The following is a 23,549-nucleotide window of genomic DNA, read 5'->3' on the forward strand; positions in this document are numbered from 1 at the left end:
ACGTAACCCCGGAGCAGACTCTACCGAACTGGAGACTTTTCCAGCTGATATACTCTTTTCGAGATCTAAACATTCATGTGAACAGCAGAGCAAGGCTGAAAAAACACATTCCATTCTGGTCACATACAGATAAGAAGATTCACACGGGAAGGTGTGTAATAAGATTCACACGGGACTAAGCGACATCTTCCATTTTCGGTTAGATTCACACATGTATTGGGACACAATTTTAACCCTTTCACCACAAGTATGAACTACAGGGGATAAATTGTCTGGCTGGTTTGAATAGTAAAGTGATCTATCTGCAAATGCTGGGTTGCAGTGGTGATACCACGTCATGTATAAAAGTTTAATGTACCTTCAACGATGCAAATCACAAACAGTTTTTGCTAATTTGAGTTTTAAGGTTATGATAATTGAAAAGGTATGGATTTAAATTGTAGTAATTCACTTGATTTCTCCACAATTAAACAGCATCTTTTGCTGAAAGTTAATAGAAAACAGAACCCAAAAAAAAGTATTATGCAAAACAATACAGGTAGGCCTGCAAGAGAAATCAGAGCTGAGCAAATAACCTGCAAGTTAAAACACAAATAGATTCTACAACATTTCCAAGTTTTTTGAAGGCTACTGACAAGGGCTCCTCCAAAATGTCTTTACGTTGCATTTTTTTTGGTCTTCATGAAGTAACTTTTTAAAAAAGAAATACATGGCACTTTTGCTGCTGGATGCATGCTTAAAAAGCAACTGTGTTTTGCACTTTCACATGCAGTACTCCACCTTGTGGTGGCATAGGCCTCGTGCAGCTTCTGAATAAGTTGATGAAAGGAACACTATAGACGAGAACAATTATTATTACTCTGCCGTTTTGGTAACCTTGGAAAACAAACAGTAATACAGCATCTCCACTGCTGGGTTTTCATCTTCCAGAATCCGAGATCTCAATGGTTTCTGCAGATTGGAAGGTAGCAAACACAACAGGGAAAGAGATACCAGGGATCTATCAGCGAAGTTGGGACTCGATTACATCGTGATATCGGGTTGGCGTGGACGAATTGAACCAAAGGGTCTGTTTCCATGCTGTACATCTCTATAGCTCTTAGTAGCAGGATGGTAGGTTAAATGTTAGACTTTTACTGGGGTATTTTCAACAGTCCCTTAGAACACAGCACAAATGGACTGGTTCCACATGATTTACAGAAGGAAATTTGTTGAAATCATTAGTTAATGTAATAAAAGGGGGAACAAGTGGATGCAATGTTTGGATTTTTGAAAGTTAGTTACTGGACTACAATGGCTGTTAACAAAAAAAAAACAAAGACCTCATGGGACTGTGAATGATGTTAGCATGGATTAAGGATTATCTTGTAGAGAACAAATAGGTCAGTTTTAGATGTGACAAGTGATGTCCAGTAAGGATTAATGCTTGGGCTCAGCTATTTAACCTGTATCAGTGACAAAGGGACAGAGAAATGTAATTATTTGTTTATAATATAAAGCGAGATGAGAAAGTAAGCCACGAGGAGGCTGTGAGTGGGCAAGAACACAAATGAAATACAAGGTAAAGTTGTCTTTTTTTGATAGACTTTTTTCCAGTGGCCAAAGATTGGAAAACATTTGTATTTAGTGACAACTAGATGTCCTTGTACATGAATCACCAAATAAACACAGCAAGCAATTTGAAAAATCATATGCTAGCCTCCTATTGGGAATGTGAGTAAAGAGGTCTTGCTGCAATTTTGTAGGTCCCTGGTTAGAATATGATTGGAGTACTTGGTATAGTTTTGGGGTCTCCTTGGCTCGGGTAGCAAATATCTGCCTGAGAAGGAGCACAAGAAAGCTTCACTGGGCAGATTCTTAGAATGGGAATTGTCTTACGAGAGGGACACTAGTTTAGTGTAATCACCTGTGTTCGATAGAATGAGAAAAGCGATCTCACTGAAACAAAACAATTCAGCAGGGTTGATGTCATGAAACTAGGTTTCAGAGTTTCACAATAACGGTCAGATAGTTAGGATCAATATGCAGAAAAGAATCCTCAGAATAGTGAATTGTGGGAATCCTCAATTGCAGAGGGTTGCGGATACTCGCACACCAGTTGATTTTTGAACGCAAAGGAATTGAGGAAGGTAGAGTTGAGGTAGATGAACTACAATCTTGTTGAATGGCAGAGCCCATTTGGAACACTAAATGACCAAGTCCTATTTCTTGGGTTCTTTACCATTAATTCACAAAATCTGGACCATGGCTTTAGTTCATATCATTTGTTACTACACATCTCACATAACACTCAGCACTCCACAGCTTAAGCAGGAATGGACTCTTGAGCAAGTGAACAGAAAGACATGACCAGAATTGAAGAAAATCTAGCTGATCAAGGGCTATATTTTTTTCAGTACACAAGTAAAATAATGTCAAAATTTCATCAGTAGATAAATCACAATCATCAGATTAAGTTGTTCACCTTCCTGGTTGAACTTTTCAATGCAGTCACTGTATAAATATCCTTTTTAAGGAATAATGGTAGCTCATCTGCTGTCTTTAACTCAAGCAGCCAAGCTCATTTAAGAACAACTAGATTCAAAGGCACTGACCCTTTCTTTTGTATTAGGACATCATTCAAGAAACGCACATGACAGCAGTCAAAAATGAGACAACATGGGCTTGCAGAATTCTGGATATTGAGAAGGAAGTTGAGAATGAACAGAATTGCTTCCTCCTGTGATTCAAATCTTTACTGTTCAGCAAACCCATGAAGGTTGTTGTAAACGGAGAGCTCCGTACCAGTAGTGGGTTTGGTATGGTGATCATTCAAAGATAGTCCATCGGCAGTTGTGAGTTCAACATTGAGGGTTCCAGGATCAAGAGGCGCCACAGAATTGACCAAATGAAGTTCTCCAAGCTGAGAACAAAACACCCCTGCCATTCCCACCCTTAGAAACGGGGCTTCCTCTTTCTGCCAGTATACCTTGTGTCAACTCGAACTGTCCTAGGAAGGGAAAGGAAGAATAAAGTGATTACAATCTGCACACAGCAGTTAAGTTTATCTTTAGAATGTGTCTGGATCTAGAAAGCCTATCACAATGTCTTTGCAATGCACTTCTGAATGGAATCTTGTATATTGAGGTGGGTAGATAACCAAGCATTGCTCATTTGTAAAGTTAAAAGATACAGGAGAATAGATTTGGAACAAAGCTCCCACATAATAATGGACCAGTTAGTTCTCCTCAATTCAAATAAATCAGCCGAAGGTCCCCTTTAAGACGGTAACTGCACTAAGGAAAGGGGTATTCCATTCCATCTGACTGAATCCATTGGACAGTGGCAACCAAGATCAGGAGACCTATTGGAAAAGGAAATGCAAATATTTCTGTTTACTGGGAAAATAGTTTTGTCTGCCTTCACCCATATTCCAGAGGAACAGACAATGGCATCAATATGGGATGGTGGGGTGTGCCCTGCTTGTACGAATGAGAATGATGTCCACTGCCAGAGGTAGGAGCATCCAGAGTCTAAATTCATGCAGCAGCCTGCGCTGCAAGCATGTTCACAGTTTCGATTGAATGATTCAAGGTGTTAAACACCTTGTATACAGGACGAGAGAAGAGCGAGGAGGAAACACCTTCATCGCATGGAGGTTTCTTGTTACCCAGTAAGCACCATGGCCCAGCATCACCGTACCTGCCCTGACGCCTCCGACGCTCCTTCTTCTCCAGAATCCACTCTCTGCTTCTTTTTACAGGCTTTCCCTTCAGGTTTTTAAACCTCAACCTGCAGGCAAGAAATGGCAGCTTGCTCAGATATCTGAACCAACACTATCCAGCCGAATGCTCAGGGATTCGCTCGTTAAAAGCTTAATTAATGATTTGTTGTACTTTTTCCAGCACTATCCTTTTTGACTATCTCCCTGGACCAGGTTTCTTTGACCCTGGCAAAGAGCTTTTGCTTCCCTGATAGAGCTAATAAAACCAACAGGAGTGGGCCATTCAGCCCTTTGAGTCTGTTCACCCTTCAATATGATCATGGCTAGTCATTTCATTCTGGCTTCCAGTTTTATTTCTTATCTTTTGTTTCTTTCTCCTGTTTCCCTGCTCAGGTTCCCATTGGCCCTGTCATCCCAGTTAAAGTTAAAAATCACAACACCAGGTTATAGTCCAACAGGTTTATTTGGAAGCACTGGTTTTCGGAGCACTACTTCATCAGGTAGTTGTAGAGCAGGGCCATACGACAGAATTTATAGCAAAAGATTAGTGTCATGCAATGTGTCTTATGGCCCTGCTCTACAACTACCTGTAGTGCTCTGAAAGCTAGTGCCTCCAAATAAACTTGTTGGACCATAAACTTGTTGAGCTGAGACTGATCTTCAGCAAGTATGTGAAATGGGTGACAGTGAATCAGCAGCCCCCTTTACACAGTGCCCAAATATTTCCATTTAATCAGAATTTAGGTGTGTTATCAAACATACTGCAAGTGGAGGAGGAGGAGGTTTTATCGACAAACCTGACCCCACCCCAACACCATATCAGGGATTTCAGTGTGGCCTGAAGGAAGCAGCAGATGCAGACTTTCCCTCCTAACTGGGGAGAACTAGGGAGCACTGCCAAAGCCACTGACCCACTTATACCAATTCATTTTGCTCTGCAATCAAAATTTCTGTCAAGATTCAGGACATGCGATGCAGGTGTCTCGCATTTGCTGTCAGGATGGTGTTGGTAGGATACTTGTTCAAATTGCTGCAGAACACATCCCTGATGTGTTCATTTGCCAGGGAATTCTAACTGAACCATTAAAGAGAACTTCACATTTATTTTACACTGACACTATCAACGGCACAAATTGTAAGAGGCAGGAAAATGTGGCAACCAGCAGCTCAGGATTGGCACACCAGTTCAATTCCTCAGTTACTATAGGTCTCTCAGTGACAGACAGAAGGAGACTGCAACCCTCTCTGCTTTACACTGACAGACCTGGACAATCAGGCAATCACTAAATATCCTTAAGACTGGAGCATCACACAATAATCTGCAGTTCCCAAAATGTACATTTTACATCCTTTGAGGCACAGTGCACATAGTCAGACTGTTTCTGGATGCCAAGTAAAGATTTTCAGCTCATTTCGTACTAACATAGGCCCATGATGCCATTCATGAGGTAGGTTCTCTCAGCACAAATAAGAAAGAGAAGCTGGGACCTCTCAAATCTATGTCACACAGGACATGCAACATGCCACAGAGCTGCTGTATGAACTCCACCTATCTGAAACACATGCCAGCCGTGGCTGAAGTTAGCTGTAGTCTGTTTTTGAAAATGATCACTTTTCTTCTTAGATCGTCAAATTGCAACAGCAAATAATTGGGAAGAACAAACTAAAATCAGACTGGTACGTGCAGACCAATGCAATTTCAGAACACAGCAATCAGGAAATCACAGTAACAGTCACTGTGGCTGTCTGTTAGGTGTTAATGCATAGTGAGGTCTGGCAGGGATGGTATAGAGTCAGGGTTAATTGGGTGAGGACAGGGTGTATACATATGGGGAGCATGTAATTAATGTGGGTTGAAGTTTTGATATGTGAACTGGAAATTCAATGATTGGAAAACATATATGACTGGACTCTCACCTGCATTTTAACCTCTGATGTTTTATCGTTAGAAGCAGCGTTTTTAAAAAATTGATAAGTGAATTCTGCATTTCCAATCAACTGAACGTGGCCCCACATCCAACAAATATTTACAAAACTGCATCGATATGGAATTCTGCAAATGTAACATTTCACTCAAATTAAGAGGTGAGCTCGTCTATAAATTTGACAAAACTTTCCTCACCTTCCATTTCAAATAAACTGGGCAGCCCTCCCCCCTTAAGGTGAGGCCAATGCTTCTTCACTTGAAATTGGACTGAGAACCAGGGCTAAAGAGAATCTGATCAACACGAGGTTGCCAGTTCCACACTGTCAACCCCACCTTGCTGTTAGTGAATAAGTTTCGCCTATATTATGGTTGGATTTATTCATATTATTCACTTTAGCTTTGGACCCCCCCAGTATAAACACCTTACCTGGCATTAGTGAACTGAACCTGGCTCGTCGTCTCCTCTCCCTGCTCTGCTCCGAGCCCCTGGACAGGTAGGGGAAAGAGCACAAAACAGAACACTGTGACCACTGAAATTCAAATTCAATTCCATGCTCAGATCTCAAGGCAAATGATAGAATATGGAACATTACAGCACAGTACAGGACCTTCGGCCCTTGATGTTGTGCCACCCTGTGAAACCAATCTGAAGCCTATCTAACCCACACTATTCCATTATCATCCGTATATTTATCCAATGACCATGCAAATGTCCTTAAAATTGGCGAGTCTACTAATGTTGCAGGCAGGGCATTCCATGCCCTTACTACTCTGAGTAAAGAAACTACCTCTGACATCTGTCCTATATCTATCACTCCTCAATTTAAAGCTATGTCCCCTCGTGCCAGCCATCACCATCCGAGGAAAAAGGCTCTCTCTGTCCAGCCGATCTAATCCTGTGATCATCTTTTATGTCTCTATTAAGTCACCTAACAAAAACCGCCTCAAGTCCCTCAGCCTTTCTTCATAACCCTTGGACCGACACAAACCAAAATGCTGGGGGAGTGGGAAGGTGCACTTATGGAACAAGGGCATGAGCAAGTCAAAAAGACAGCACATTATGATGGGGTAGGTCAAAACCACAGCTCGGGCAGCAAACGTGTTAATGCCTTTACTTGCTCCAATTATTTAAATTCTGGAGTTAAAAATGGAAATAAATGGCTACAAGACGCAGTAATGAGATGTTTTACAGATGACAGAACCTCAGCATTAACAAGGCACCGCAAGTTCCACATTCAGCCTTTCCATTGTGATCTTGCCCGGGCCTCTTAGAACAGAACAGAACTTACCAGGAATGGCACTCATGATTTTAAAACAGGCCTCCCTCAACTATAAACAGGACCACAGACAGCTGAAGAGAACTCAAAGCCACAAACCTGTAAACAGAGCACCCAGTGAACTGTGCCAAGTCATTTGCAGCACTAAGTTTAAAGCAATTTTCAGAGAACAGGAATACCCCGCAGGACCCAACAGCACCTGAACAGATGGCTTCTTGTGAAGTGTGACAATGTCTATAAACAAAACATGATTCACCAGCTATCTTGTTTCAGAAATGCTGACTGATCTATGTATTAACATCAGTTTGCACTCTTGCCCATTTCAAACTCAATTGTCAAAAAGGTGAAATATTTTGATCCTGTAAACTCCATTAGGGGTTACTCTGCCATTATTTAGATTATTTGTTTTGGATCAAATAACCCATAGCCTGCTTATCTGTTAATTAATGGTTTTCTCCTGTTTAATTTGCAATAAAATCACACACCGAGTATTGCAAGAGTCCTCCTGACTGTCTGACAGTGTTACAATCTCTAATCCAGCCACTTAGAACATTCTATTTTAAATAGCAAAACAACAGGTAAACCATCAAGATTCCTCAGTCTGCTCTTTGCAGGACTGCTGGGGGATTAAGCAGGTCATGCATAGGTCACTTAGCCATATAATGTGCAGTAATAAGGGTGACTATCAAACATTTCAACGTTCCCCTCAATCTGTCTTTGTGGATAAAGCTGGATGCTCTAATTTGGAATTTGAAACTGCTGTAGTTATGTCAGATAAAGCCTATTACAATTCCCCAAACACATGGATCTTAAATGGGACAAAGTTGGCCAGACTGGTTGAAACACAGGCTGTCGTTAGCACCAAAGAGGAACCCTGGCTTGTTCTGCAAGGGGCTGATATCAACCCAACTCTAGCAACTTTACCCCAACATGATTCCCACAGTGAGGTTGTGGTAACTGTGCAAGTACATGCATCTTCAATATACAGCTGTTGGCAAGACTTGGGATAAGAACAAAGAGGTGAAATGTTAAGCACAAGTAGATGAATACAGAGGTTGAGATGGATTCAGAAACATGGTACAGACAGGGGTGAAAAGCTGTCAGAACCATTTGTTATCCCATTGAATTAACATCTTGGGAATTTATAAAGGAAGGGCATTTTGAAAACTGGGGAGAGTTAACTGCCATCGAACTGGACAGCACGTCATCTAAAAGGGGCTTTCTGAAAGAAATCTCTCAGAAAGCATCATCTATCAAAGGTACCCTTTCCAGTAAAAACAGTAAAAAGAAAGAGGACCCAGGGAGGAGACAGCAGAATCAGAAAGACAGAAGGAAGACAGCATAAAAGACTATGGTCTTTGAGAGGTTAAGTTGATTTAATGTTTAATAATTGTATTATTGGAGCAGCATTTGACAGAGTTGGGGTCAGATTGTGATTAGTTAAGAAAAGGGGGCTCAGTTTTGTCACTAGTTTTTGTTTCGTGTTCACTGTTAAGAGTTAGAAAATAAATTGTAATTTCTTCTTTGAATGGTGGAAATCAGAGGTTCACTTTCACTTTTTGCAGATTACGAGGCGAGGTGAGCTTTTCTGGGGTGTTAGTTTTAATTAGCAGAGGGATTTGACCTCTGTCTTAACAAATTACAAATAGCCCTGTCCAGTAGAACATACAGTACTTAAGGACTGACTGAACAGATGGTATGCTAGTTAATGATAGCCTGGTTACTTTTCATGGAACTGTGACTATCACACCCACTGCCAACTCAGAACACAATTTGGATGATTCACAGAGCCAGCAGATGCCAAACAGAAGTTAGTTTTGACTAAATAGGAGACTTGGACTGTGACATTTTTTTGCCTCCGCAGTGGGAAGATTTTGCATCAGCTGGGACGTGCCAGTCAGGCACTCGCTGTTAGACGTCTTTGAGCACCAGCAACATGGATCAAGAAACACAACCTGGCAACTCTGCAAGCACGAGATTTAGCAGCTGCTCGGGAAACTACATTTGAATGCATCAGGTCTAATCTGAAGTTGTGTCTCAAAAGCAAAGTGCACTGGGGCCATTGCAGTAACAAACTGAAAGCTCTCAAATTCAATTTTCACTCTATATTGAGAGATCTTTTGGGGTACAGCTGCAACAATGGGGTTCATTTTGCCCAGGGTTAGAGAGAGGATGCAGTGGCTTCTACAAGAAGCACCTAGTTACCAGTTATGGGGCCTTTCATGGTAGAGAAGCTATTTGGAAATTATGTAGAGTACACTCTAGGAACCAGTTGCTATGGTACCATAACTGGATTGCAAATCTGTGGCTTCAGGAGAGGTAGCTTTATTACTCCCTTTTGAGACGATGTTGGATTTGCATCCAGTTTGAGGGTAGGTTGGAGCTGTGGAACATCAGCCACTGGGACAGGCTGCCTGTCATTATATAACTGTGGAACCTCAGTCCCCTGTGCAGACATTTAAAAACAACTCACAGGATCTAATGGATAGCCTTGCAACTAAAAACACCCAGTGTTTTTTTTTGAAAGCTCGAAGACAACAGTAAACAGAAATGAAATTCAAGAGCGGGATTTTTAAGGGTGCCTCTGCAGAGACTCAGAGATCAATGCCCTTGTTATTCTGCAAAAATCTCAAGTTTTTAGATCAGGGTGGTGCTGGTTTTTAGATCAGGAATGATGAAGGGCTTTTGCCTGAAACGTCAAATTTCCTGCTCCTTGGAGGCTGCCTGACCTGCTGTGCTTTTCCAGCACCACTCTGGTTTCCAGCATATGCAGTAAGAATACTGGTCTGGACTGGACTGCCAGGAATCGGAGTGATAGGTCACAGGCTGAATGTTTTGGTCATAGAACAAATTCCTACAGTGTGGAAGCAGGCCACTCAGCCAATCGAGTCCACACCAGCCCTCTGAAGAGCATCCCGTCTAGCAGTGCTAACCACTGAGTCAATGGTCAAGTATAGGCAAGAGCTTTTGACTCAAAGTATGCCCACATCCCCTGTTTATACAAAGAACCATCACGATAATCTTTAAATGGCAAACTTTGCTGCCATTTAAAGCCTTGAGGCACAATTTCTTCATGTCCGTTAATTGTACAGGCAGCCCTGGGAGAAACTCAAGCAATGTAGAGACAAAACTCCATCTCAGCTGAGAATAAAAACATAGCTCATTATCATACCAGCACATTACAACGCAAAGAAGGACGAGCCTTCACCAATACCCTAATAAAAATATAATAGAGGAGTTACCATTGGCAGCTTTCCAGAGACTCCAGCAAATAAACACAAGAAGAATCTAAGAAAGAAAAAAAAAGTTAATACTGAGAAGTCATATGAGCACAATCTACAGAAAGGGTTTGAATCACTTGCAGAATGTTAGTATATTCTCAGAATGTCACAAAATATATGCTGGCCAATTAATTACTTCTTGAAGAGGAGTCACTGTTTATATATAAAGAAACCCACCCTGAGCACCTTGTTTTGTCAATCCACCTTTCTGTTATACCCATATCATTGCTACCCTTACACTAAGTATTACCCATATTTCTTTTCAACCAGAGAGCTTTCTCTGGAAGGAGGATGCACGAGCAGTCAATGAAGGGAGCGCAAGTGTGTGCTGTCTGACATCCCATGTTGCAACAGTCTATGACCCATTTAGAACACCAGCTGCATGCCTAATCCTCACATGAGGCAAAGATCAGGAAATTCATTGTCAGAATGCTCCTAGCTTTACTCATTGACCAATCATCTGAGTAAAAATGTGTACATAGTGATGGTTCCTAAATCTACAACATGCCACAAACTCAAAAGACTGAACAGAGAATCCACAAAGAATCCGCTGATTCAGATGGGCAGGGTAATGTGAGGGGAAGAGGCAGAAATAAATCTCAGAACACTCAAGAATTTGCACCAATCAGAAGACAACTGGACATATCAAGACGGTCATCTGCTTAGACAATCAGTAAAGCCTTTAGTACTTTTACATGGAGCTTGCAAGCGAGCGCGGCATGCAGGATAAAGAAATAACTCAGCTGTCCAAAATAAATGCTGCATTTATACCAAGGTGAACAGTTAGGCTGCTCCATCCATCGCTTTTACTGTACCAATGCCAGTTGCAACTTGTTCTGACAGCATTTCCAGCTGCCATTTTTCACGCTTTCAGGATGCTATTTTTTCAGGCGAAAGCAGCAGCTAATCTTGCACAACAGGATCCCTCAGACAGCACTGAGATAATGATGAAATCATCTGTTTTCAGATGCTGCTTGAGGGACAGCTGTCCCACTCTTTAAATACTGACACAGGATACTTGACTACATCCAACAGCAGATGAAATGATGATTTACCATTATGCTAGGAAAAAGGAACCCCCAACACTGCAGCACTCCCTCAGCATTTCCCTGGAATGTTACCCTCGAACGGTGTGCCGTAACCACCAGTGGGGATAGCAGCCAAAATCCTCAGGGTTGAAGCACTAATCCAGTCCAACTGAGTGCTAATGGCTACAAGGTCCCTTAAAATCTTGTAGTTCTTCTAATTGGGAGGGCGGCCTAACTGCCTGTCTTTGTAGGCCTCAGTTATGTCCTGAGTGGGGTGCTGGAAAAGCACAGGTCAGGCAGCATCCGAGGAGCAAGGAGGTCAACGTTTCGGGCATAAGCCCTGATCTCCAGCATCTGCTGTCCTCACTTGCTCCTAAATTATGTCCTGGAAACCTAACAGAAAGGCAAGTGTTTTTTTTTTAAACTTAAATATCCTGTGGATCAAAGATGTCCCCAGCCACTTGGTCCCTGAACTAGTCTCCTCTCTACAGGTCTACAGTATCTGCAAACTTCAAAACACCCAAAACGGGTGATGAGGAAAACAAAGTTAGGAAGCACTGGCTTGGATGTCGTGTTCATATCTCTCCGACACGCTATTGCCTGACTCCAGAAAGTGCGCTGTTCATCACGGAGCTAGGACCCGATAGTTAGAGACGAATTGCTTCACAGCTCAGGAATGAAACCACTTAAAGCAATGCCTCTTTCCTGAGTACTTACTCAAAAATGAGTCTACTTACTTTTTTGCCTTGCTGCTGTTGGGGTAATCCACGACCATCCCACCTGTGAAACCAGCCTTCATGGCCTGTGCTGTGATCAACTCCAACTGAAGACAACAAAAAGTTATACTCATTTTAGTTGCATTCAATGCTCTACCTCCCTTCCCTTTAGTTTTTATTCCCCTTTACTTCAAGCATGAGTTTTTGCCTGAGACAGAGTTTGTGGACACACAGTGGTCGCTTGCCCTTGGCACTACAGTAATACAACCACCTGACTCAGGTGAGAGCATGTTAAAACCCGACTCTGGGACCAGGGCACATAACCCAGACCATACCACAATGCAGCACCTAGACTGCACTGCTGCAGAAGCCTCTCTTTGGCAGAGATATTAAACCAATGAACTGTGTCTGTCTGTTCTGTTGTTTCAGATTTTTTGCTGAATTTGTATTATTTGATGAGAGTGGTTATGTATTGAACAGAATTCCAGGTAATTCAGTGACAGCACTGCACTTGAGGTAACAAGATACCACAATTTCCCACCCACAAGCTGCGACTCAACTGCAGGGGCATCAGCTGAGTCAGAGTTTGCTCTTGCTCCACATCCGCACTTGTATATTTATAGTAGGGGATTACTGCATGGTGGTGTGAAATGGGAACCTTGGCTAATTTCTCCGCTACCTGTTGCGGTAATTGAATGAGCTATTGGAAGCTCTCTCAGTAACTTATTCTACAATTTGAATTAAAAGGTGGCACAGATTCCACACTATCAATACCATTGTATCTGTTGGATCTGTAACAATTGCTGTTTGTGTTCACTGACAGTATCTACAGAGGCTGTGTGGGGACAAATAAAATATAAAAAGCAGGAAATAGGAACAGTAGGCCATTCGGCCCTACCAGGCCCCAGGTCCCTTTGTAATCTATATTTGCAATATATTACCATTTAAATAATACACTGCCTTTGTTCTTCACATTTACCCATGCTACACTGCATCTGGCATGTGTTTGCTCACACATTACTGAAGCTACCGTGCGACTTCCTGACAGCAACAATAACAGAGTGACGATGACTTGCCTGAAGCACGCAGTATTCTGAAAACTTTTAACACTGAGCCACTAGACTCTGCCAATGGTTTAACAGATAGAGACACCTGATGCTCCACTGACATCCCTTCTGTGCCAAGTCAAGCTGGGATGCTAACAAGCAGCCCTGACACCTTGCGTCACAGGGTGCGAAAGCAGAAGCTTCAACTGGACAGGCTAGAATTTTACAATGCACACCCATATTGTTTGTGCCAGTTTCCTGATCAACAATACTTCCTTGCTCTTTCCCAAGAGCCCTTACAAATGTTTGTTTGTAAAGAAAATACCCAAGTCACTTCTAAAAGTTACAACTAAATGTGCTCCCACCAGCTTTTCAGACAGTGCGTTCCAAACCATCACAACGGGGTGTAAAAAGAACTCTTTGTTCTTCTGGCTTTGTGCCAATTATTTTCAAACTGCACCCTCTGAGTACAATCTCTCCTGTCAATGGCAACAGTTTCTCCTTACAGTATTGAAACCATTTGTAATGTTGAACTCTTCACAACTCTGTGCTCCATTCTGCTGCTGTTTACCACCCAGTACCCAAGCTGGGCAGTGCACTTCAATGGAGGTCAGGTGACTGGGTGATTGCACAGAAACAGACCCTTCAGTCCAACACATCCATGCTGACCATAATTCCAAACTAAAATAGCCCCACCTGCCTGCACATGGTCCACTGACGGAGGGGTGATGACCTCGTGGTATCATCACTGGACTGTTAATCCAGAGACCCAAATAATATTCTGGGGACCCAGGTTCAAATCCCACCAGGGCAAATGGTGGAATTTGAATTCAATAAATATCTGGAATTATGAATCTAATGACTACTATAAATCCATTGCCAATTGTTAGAAAAACCCATCTGGTTCATTAATTTCCTTCCTTTAGAGAAGGAAACTGCCATCCTTACCTGGTCTGGCCTACAGGTGACTCCAGACCCACAGCAAATGTGATAGACTCCCAACTGCTCTCTGGGCAATTAAGGATGGGCAATAAACGCAGCCTCGCCAGCGAAGCCCTCATCTTTTTACAGAATAAAGAAAAAAATCCCTTCAAACATTTCTTATTCATGTACTCATCTAAACATTTTTCAAACATTGTAACTGTACCCACATCCACCTCTTCCTCTCGAAGTTTATTTCACACACGAACCACTAAAATAAAGGCCAAATCTCTCTCCTCTCACCTTGCCCTTTCGTCTTGAAATCCCCCACCTTAAGGGAAAGACACTTGCCATCCACCTTATCTAGGCCCCTCATGATTTTATAAACCATTAAGGTCACCGCTCAACCTCCTACACTGCAGTGGAAAAGTCTCAACCTCTCCTTATAACTCAAACCCTAAATACCTGCCAACATCCTACTACATTTTTTTTCTCAACACTCTCCAGCTTAGTTATATCCTTCCTTTCACAGGACAACCATATCTGAACACACTACTTCAGAAGACGCCTCACCGACATCCTGTACAACATGACATCCTCTAACCATGCTCTCCTCAGAGCAACTTAGAACTGATGATTTAGGCTTGGGTAAAGAATGGCCACTTGGATAAAGTGCCAGAGTACTGTAATGCCTATGGAGCACAACCTAGTAGGGAGGGTATTGGGTACCAAGCCAGGCACTTGCTGTAATGATGACCAAGCTCTGAGGAGCTCACAAAGTTTACCAAATGATCATTTTAATGCTAGACACAAGCATTGTGTGGACAACATTTTAGGGAGTGTGCTGCATTTAATGCACAAAAAGAACTCTTGATTTACTTGACCTTCAACAAACTAGAAGGATGAATAGATCAGAAGACTGACATACAAGCCCACACGCATCCATGACATGTTGGGTATTAAATTTCACTTCTTCAATACTGTGGTAACTTACTTGCTCGGAGTTTTCAGGATAGAGCTGAAACACAGCTCGTGCGCCTCGTACCTGTAAAACAGAGAGCTTAGTGTATAAAATAGCCGCTCTGGTGAAAACCAAACAAAATTCCAATACCATGCCATTACAGTCAATAACAGCTGCTCTAGTAGTGCACATAGCAAACATAGTCCAAGACAATCTCAATGCAAACTCTCACTCACTTGTAACTAGAGCATTATAGTTTAGCAGGCTGCAGTTGCTGACTCAGTTCAGATGCATTTGAGTACAATGGGCAAATAGGGCGTTGGATGTTGTATCGAGTAGATTGGGGTGGGGCAAATAGAAACGCAATTAAAGTCTGAGTGTACATTCTAATCTTTCTCTGGCTTTCCTGCAAAACCTAGTGGCCGTGGAATCCATAGGTTCGGTGCAGAAATGCAACAGGCAACCTGCACACAAAACCACCCACACCGCTATCACCCTCACAACGATAAGTATTGAAGCTCCCAATCTCACACCTTACCAGACTGGCATACAGGGAGCTGAAGAACTTGTACAGTCGCTTTGGGGGGCTGTGATTCTTCTTATCGGCATTACAAAGCCACTGCAGGGCAGAAATACTAAGGAGAGAAGGAAAAGGACCACAGCATTAAACTCCTTCTGGTATGCCAACCTGCCAGATATCTAAGACCAAGTCCTTTGCTTCAAATGAAACGTGGTTCAGACAGCATTCTTATTTAGTGATTTTTTTTTGCAAGCATTTCAGCATTCCAGTACTTGAGGTGGGGTGATGAGATAGATTAAAGGAAGGTCTTACAAAAATTATGAGGATTGACTTTCAGAAACACTGCCTCAGGAGACAATCAGTCAACAGCTTTGTTCAAACAGGCTGTCTGGTTGATAACCAAAACCAGGGAGCGATTATAAAACTCATGCCCGGTTTAAATAGCTGAGATTGTTGAGCATGGAACGTGTTTGGGATGGGGTGGTGTGAATACTTCAAACACTTATTTGCCACAAACTGCAGAAGTTAAAGGCACAAGAAAAAGTTAAAGTTCAGTTTAGATACAACTTTGAGCAGGGAGGGGTAAACAGGTCGAATGAACTTGTCAGGGGGGCACGCAAAAATCTGATGCTGCTTTTCTGATTAAATCTCTACCAATGTTCCAACATGTTTTCCAAGTCACTCAGATGACATAATCTTGTACATCGCCCCATTTTCAGTAATGCATGCTGATGGGAAGCACGGTGGCTTGGTTATTAGCACTGTTGCCTCACAGCACCAAGGACCCAGGTTCGATTCCACCCTTGGGCAGTGTTTGCACATTCTCCCCGTGTCTGCATGGGTTTCCTCCCACAATCCAAAAGTGTGAAAATTAGATGAATTGGGCAGGGATGTGTAAGTTAGCTGCATTAGTCAAGGGTAAATACAGAGCAATAGGATAGGAGAATGAGTCTGGGTGGGTTACTGCTCGGATGGTCGGTGTGGACTTGTTGGGTCTGTTTCTACACTGTAGGGATTCTATGATTCAAACAAAAGTGGGGAAAGGAAGTGTATTACTCTTTGCATATACAACATAGAACATTACAGCACATTACAGGTCCTTGATGTTGCGCTGACCTGTGAAACCAATCTGATTTTCCCATGAACAACCACACCTCAGGTACTTGTCCTTAAGGTCTGGAATTCCTCCACGTACCTCATTTAATTTAATAAAACTAATCACTTCGATCAAGTTTTTGAGTATCTGCTTTAATATCTCTTTCTAGGGATGGAGCTCAGTGACAACTTTGATCTAATAACACTTCTGTGGAGCTCCTTGGGACACAATTTTAAACATCAACCTCAGGACCAACATATGGATGGTTTACAATCTCTTTCCTACATTCAGGGGCAATGACAACAGAAAACATAGCAAAATTACTGTTGCTGCAGGTATGACTGCCAGTTCCTAGACAGTTTCTCTTTTACCTGATGCAACCATCAAACATGCCAGGCCGGAATGGAATGCCAGCACCCAGATCACCCAGAATGAGATCACCTTCCACCTCTCTCTCCAATGCAACATCTGTCATGAAAAGGAAAAAAAGACTCAGCGATACCACCTACAAGCAGCACAGAAACCTATCAAATTTGTGCACATGTATTTCGCCACAATTCACTCAGTCTAACCTGCTCCCCGCAGTCTTTCACACCCCAGCAACTGTCTGCTCACTCTTCAATCATATCCAATCTGAATCCACTTGCTTGCTCAATTCAAACAGCATGAAGCATTTTTCCAATAATATGACTTTTTTTTTTAAAAAAGGTAATAGTTCCCCAATCTATGTTGATGTAATTATCACATTTGTTATCACTTGCTATTTATGACACCTTCATAATAATCCCCTCAGATTTTAAACCAGCTCAAACTGGGCAACTAGGGATTGGTAATAACTGGCGACAACTACATCTCTGAATGATGAAAGAATTCTGATTAAGCAATAGCTTAAGGATCCAGCTGGCGAAACAAAAAAAAATTTTTGGAGAGGACTGGAAGCCCCATTTAATTTCTCTTCTTATTTCTCAGGACACCAGCTGTACTCTCTTAGCTGCTCAGGTTATAGAATTATGAATCGGGACCAGGTTGAAAAGCTGCTGTCATGTTTTAAGATTCCTTCATCCCTGAGACAGATGAATTAAATCAAACTCCAGGTGCTAGAATTTGATTTGATCACATTGTGCAAAACTCTCTGGCTTTATAAGGCCAGGTTGTTGAATCTGATCACAACAGGAGCATGTAGTACTGCCCTGTCACCTACCAAGCATGGCTGGACTGATGTCCACACCAACCCAGTGATGTCCTTCTTCAGAGAGGTAATCCCCACTCAGTCCTGACCCACACCTGAAATACGCAGAGAAACAAAGTTCAGTCAATATCACCAAGAAATAACAAACTCTAATACACATATTTACATGGTATTGTACTGAACCATGTGCCAATTGTCTACGTTTCCAAGAACAATCAGATTTATAACATATTTGTATGAACTGATCAATCATAAAATTGTGACAAGAATAGAGACTTGCAATACCGCACTAAAACCCAATTCAAATCCATTCTCTTCCAATGACCGGTTTTTAAAAATGGACATAGCTCTGGAAGGTGTTGGGTCAAGATTTATTTTTTTGATTAACAAATTAAGGGACTTCACCAGTCGTGTTATAGAATAGAAAACTTTACGAGTTTTGAGAAGATTTGTAGCTCAGGTTGACGTTTTAGATGTAGGTTTGCTCGCTGAGCTGAAAGGTTCATTTCCAAACGTTTCGTTATCTTACTAGGTAACATCTTCAGCGGACCTCATGCGAAGCAATGCTGAAAATTCCTGCTTTCTATTTATATGTTTAGCTTGGGACAGCAGCTAATGAACTTGAAAGACCCTATACAGACAATGAGCAAAACTAACGTCATTTACAAAATACCGTGCAAGGACTGTAACAAACACTACATTGGACAACCACCAGGATGCATGAATACCAACTAGCCACAAAAAGACATGACCCTCTCACTAGTATCCTCACATACGGAGGAGGAAGGACATCACTTTGACTGGGATAATACAGCCATCCTAGGATGGACCAAACAAAGACACACACGAGAATTCCTAGAAGCATGGCATTCCAACCGGAACTCTATCAACAAACACATCGAGTTAGACCCCATCTACCACCTTTTGAGAAAAGGGGTAGGAAGTGACTTCACCACAGGACATAACATCACCACAGGAAATGACATCACCAACCCAAAGAAAACCAAACATATAAATAGAAAGCAGGAATTTTCAGCATTGCTTCACATGAAGTCCACTGAAGATGTTACCTAGTAAGGTAACGAAACGTCTGGAAATGAACCTTTCAGCTCAGCGAGCAAACCTACATCCAGAAAACTTTATGTTTCAGGAAAAAGGTCTTGGCAAACACACAGACTCAGGTAAGGAGCTTCCAAATAAAGTGTAAAGCTACAGCCATGGCAATCACAACAGGGCGCTCCAACCTCAATTCAAGACATACTCTTCTGTACTTTTTTTGTCCAGTTTCCCTGTCATGGTTACCTTGAGGCTGCTGACCCATGCTGAATTCCAGCTAGTTCTACAACTTTGTCTGATCCCTATTAAGAAATGCATTGAGACCATACAAAGACTCATTGCATAGGATCCTTACAGCTAAGGACTGCCAATACCATCACTTTAGCCTGAACTAAGTGCAGCTATTCAAGATGAAAGGCATCAGATCCATGGGATCTCCCAATTCCATTGAAATATTTTAAATTCCACCAAACCTCCTTCACCCCCACCACCAAATGAAACATACCAAAACTTAAATATGATAACATCCATGTTCTTCTACCTACACACAAGATCTCTTATTGTGGCTTGATGGATAAGACAAAAAGGTGGCAAAATACAAAATGTGACAAGCAAGTCATACAGGGCAAGTGTTTCACATCTTGTGTCGTATGAAAATCAACGCCAGTAAGAGGCCAGGGAGCAGATTCAGAGCCCATCCCAGAGGATCAAGAGAACAAAAAGATAAATAACAACAGCTTCACCTCCGGGATGGTTTTCTCTGAAAATCCCCTGCAAGACTGTAAAAACTTAAGAGGACCCTACCCAACATCTAACAGGAAGCATGGCTGATCTTCAGGTAAATGGAGTAGCTCAACAGCCCTTTCGGACATCTGGGTCTGGATTTCAATCATACGTGAGCTGTGAAGGGAAGAGTCACATTTTATTCAGGTAACCGGCTCACTCCAATCTGTTAATAAGAAGTTTTTTTTACCCCCATCTGTCCTTGAACTGTGAATGACACCCACGAAGCAGCTTTTACTATCTGTATCGAATTGTCAAGAGAATTGAGAGGCTGCAGTTACATGAAGTCTGAGTTGTGCCTTCTTCCTCTCAAGTACGTTAGTGAAGATTAGATTCGATTCCCTACAATGTGGAAACAGGCCCTTCGGCCCAACCAGTCCACACTGACCTTCTGAAGAATAACCCAACCAAACCCATTTCCCTCTGACTAATGCACCTAACACTATGGGCAATTTTAGCATGGCCAATCCACCTGACCTGCACATTTTGGACTGTCGGAGGAAACTGAATCACCCGGAGGAAACCCACGCAGACACGGGGAGAACGTGCAAACTCCACACAGATAGTCTGTGGAGGCTGGAATCGAACCTGGGACCCTGGTGCTGTGAGACAGCAGTGCTAACTGCTGAGCCACCGTGCCGCCCTACCACTTGGGTTTTTGCAATAATCCTGACAGCACTCATTCGCCAGTCTGAATGCTACCAGATGGCATGACAAGGCATCAGCTCAAATTAATATACACAAAAGCTGCTAGAAACACTCAGCAAGTCAAGCAGATTCTGTGCCGAGAGAAACTGAATTAGAGCATCAGGTTGAGATGGCTTTTCCATCCTTTCCAGTGAAACACCATCTCCATTTGAAACAGAGTTTCTCTCTCCACAGATTCTGTCTGACCAGTGAGGAATTTTATTTTTATTTCCAAATCCTGTGTGGGGGCTAAGTAGTCAGTAAAATATCACATTTACTCGCTACCAAAAGCAAGGCAGTTCAATTTCGCACATAACTCTCAACCCGAAACAAGGTAGCAAAGCTTCCCACCCTCTCCCCAACAATCTCCTTCCTGAAAATAGCAACTTTGATAGGTACCAGGTCCTAATTAAAAATTAAATACCACAGATACAGGAAATATGAAGTAAAAACAAGAAAATGCTGGAGGAACACAGCAGGTCTGGTAGCAACTGTACAGACAGAATTAGAGTTAAACGTTTCAAATCCAATCAGTCTGAAGGTGGTTAGAAAACAGTGGGTCAGAGAATAGCAGGTCTTTTTATGCTGTTGATGGAGGGGTAGGAGTTACTGAGCAAAATAGTTGTGAGGGAATTCAGAGCAGTGTGAAAAGGAAGCGATGTTAGCAAAGGCTCTCTCTGCTGACAGCAAAGTCAACAAGATATAAGTGGGGAAGGTGGGGACAGATGCAAGAAAAATGGATGACAGAGGTTCTGAAAGTTGTAGAATGCAATATTGAATCCTTCAGTCTGTAAAATGACTAAGTGGAAAATGAGGCGTTATTCTTCCAGGTTGTGTGGAGCTTCAATGAAACACTAGCAGGCCCAGGACGGAAATGTTAGTATTGAAACAAGATGGTTCATTGAAAAAGGCAAGCAACTAGATGGTTCGGGTCACTGTTCCAGATTGGAGGTTCTAGTACCCTTCCATTTTGGCTCAAGGAGAGCAATCAGGTGCCTAGCCTTGGAAAGCAGGGATGTTGGAGTTAAACAGAATTGGCAGCAAAACATTCATCCCATATCCATGTTTCCCTGCAGGAACCCTGGATTTTCACTCCCCATGTCTCAGAGCAGGGAACATACAGACCTCAGAATCAATCTGCTGCAATCAGCTGTCTTAATTCATAGTCGCACACAAGGGATCAAATAGATGAATTTACTTTAACTGAGTAACATGTTCATTTAACTACATCCCTGCAAAACATATCCAAAATTTGCTGATAAAGTATAATTGCTTTCTGGGATACATTGTTTGGCTCTGTGCTCATAAAAGGAGGACATAAACAACATACACAAACAACTCGTTGGGAGACCCGAGCTTGAGTGAGGGGGAGGAACTGAAAGAAGTCAGCATTCGAAATGGTGTTGGGAAAATTGACAAGATTGAAAGCCGATAAATACCCAGAGCCAAGTCATCTACATCCCAGAGTGCTTAAGGAAGTAGACTCTGGAACAGTTCCTACAGATTGTAAGATATCTAGTGTAACCCCCTCCATTTAAAAAGGGAGACAGAGAGAAAACAGTGAACTATAAACCAATCAGCCTGATGTCAATAGGGGGAAAATGCTCGAGTCCATCATGAAAGACTTAATAGCAGAGCACTTATAAAACAGTGGTCGAATTGGACAGAGTCAGCATGAATTTCCGAAAGGGAAAAGGGCTTAACAAATCTACCGGAATTTGAGGATGTCACCAGCAGAGTTACTGATGGGGAGCCACTGGATATGGTTTATTTGGACATTTAGTAGGCTTTTGAAAAGTAAGTGATTAGCATTTCAAACTAAAATGTGTGGGATTGTGGGTAGTGCAGTGAGCCGAACAGAAAACAGTAGGAATAAACTGTCTTTTTCAGAAAGGCAGAATTTTCAGTCCTGCAGGGATCAGTGCTAGGATGCCAGGTATTCATAATATATAAACGATTTAGATGCACGAAGTAAATGTAACAGCTGCACATTTGCAGATGGCACAAAGTTGGGTGGGAGAATGAGTTCTGAGGAGGATGCAGTGATGCTTCAGTGCGATTTGGACAAGCTGAGAGTGTAGGCAAAAGTATAATGTTTATATCGATACAGCATAATGTTTATAAATGTGAGATTATCCACTTTGGTAGCAAAAAACAGGAAGGCAAGTTATCATCGGAATGGCTATAAATTGAGAGGGGGGGGGGCGGGCAACAAGATCTGAATGTCCTTGCACATCAGCTGCTGAAAGTAAACGTGCAGTTGGAACAGGCGATAAAGGCAGTAACAGTGTGTTGGCCTTCATAGCAAGAGGATTCAAGTACAGAGGAGCAGGGATGTCTTGCTACAATTAACAGGGCATTGGTGAGGTCACACCTGGAATACTGTGTCTCCAATTGAGGAAGAATGCTCTTGCTATAGAAGGAGTGCAGGGAAGATTTACCAGACTGATTCCTGGGATAGCGGGACTAATGTACAAGGAGAGGTTGAATGAGTTTGGATTATGTTTGGAGTTCTGAAGAATGGGGACAGCAGTATTCTCATAAATACTTTTAAAATTCCAATAGGATTCAACAGAGTAAATGCAGAAAGTGTGTTCCGGATGACCAGAACCAAGCATTACAGTCTAAGTATGTGGGGGTAAACCATTCAGACAGAAATGAGAAGATGTTTCTTCACCCAGACTGTGGTAAAACTTTGGAATTCACTACACAGAAAGCAATCAAGGCCAAAACACTGTATGGCTTCAAGGAGGAGGTGGATACAGTACTTGGGGCTAAAGGGATTAATGAATGGAGGGAAAATCACGAACAAACTATTGTGTTGGATAATCAGCGTGATCATATTGAAAGGTGGAGCAAACTCAAATGGTCCACTTTTCCTATTTTTGATGTTTCTCAGTAAATCACGTTGGAATAATTTTACAGCAAGAGCACACAAGTCACACAGCCTCATCTAACAGAACAGGAGAATATAAACATCAGGGACCAAGTTGAGAAGACTTACTTTTGTGTGTATTTTCTTGCTTCATCTTCACTGTAAAACTGAAAATAAAACATTTCATTAATTTCATACAATTTAAATCTCACTATAAATCATACAACACCTAAAATTCATTTGAGACATCTTTCGCAGATCTTCATACAAAGCAAACACAATGCACAATGTTGCTGTCACAGGGCTCCCAGGAGAGAAACAAAACTGCACAAATAGTTCACCAGTAATGCACATGCTGCACGCAATGTTATTCTGCCCAGAGCTCAAGGTATGTTAATGAAAACAAAATATTCTTTGCATAACATAATGGTAACAGCATTGATAGCCATCTCAGTGAACATCCGGGGGGGGCAGAGACTGGAG

General features: G+C 42.1%; 1 protein-coding gene across 1 annotated transcript in view; it reads right to left on the bottom strand.

Moving 5' to 3' along the window:
• Window positions 1–1,266: 1,266 nt before the first annotated feature.
• bud23 (BUD23 rRNA methyltransferase and ribosome maturation factor) overlaps window positions 1,267–23,549 on the bottom strand; it is a 24,264-nt gene continuing 1,981 nt past the window's right edge. The window contains exons 2-12 of the mRNA XM_043696508.1: window positions 23,196–23,233; window positions 19,526–19,621; window positions 17,678–17,760; window positions 16,848–16,944; window positions 15,399–15,495; window positions 14,894–14,944; window positions 11,954–12,039; window positions 10,150–10,195; window positions 6,058–6,116; window positions 3,682–3,771; window positions 1,267–2,989 (exon numbers count right to left, since the gene is read on the bottom strand). Coding sequence (XP_043552443.1) covers window positions 2,935–2,989; window positions 3,682–3,771; window positions 6,058–6,116; window positions 10,150–10,195; window positions 11,954–12,039; window positions 14,894–14,944; window positions 15,399–15,495; window positions 16,848–16,944; window positions 17,678–17,760; window positions 19,526–19,621; window positions 23,196–23,233 — 798 coding nt within the window. The 3' untranslated portion in view covers window positions 1,267–2,934. The remainder of the gene's footprint in view (window positions 2,990–3,681; window positions 3,772–6,057; window positions 6,117–10,149; window positions 10,196–11,953; window positions 12,040–14,893; window positions 14,945–15,398; window positions 15,496–16,847; window positions 16,945–17,677; window positions 17,761–19,525; window positions 19,622–23,195; window positions 23,234–23,549) is intronic.

The sequence above is a fragment of the Chiloscyllium plagiosum genome, chromosome 9 (genome assembly GCF_004010195.1).
Source record: "Chiloscyllium plagiosum isolate BGI_BamShark_2017 chromosome 9, ASM401019v2, whole genome shotgun sequence".
In the NCBI taxonomy this organism is placed as follows: Eukaryota; Metazoa; Chordata; class Chondrichthyes; order Orectolobiformes; family Hemiscylliidae; genus Chiloscyllium; species Chiloscyllium plagiosum.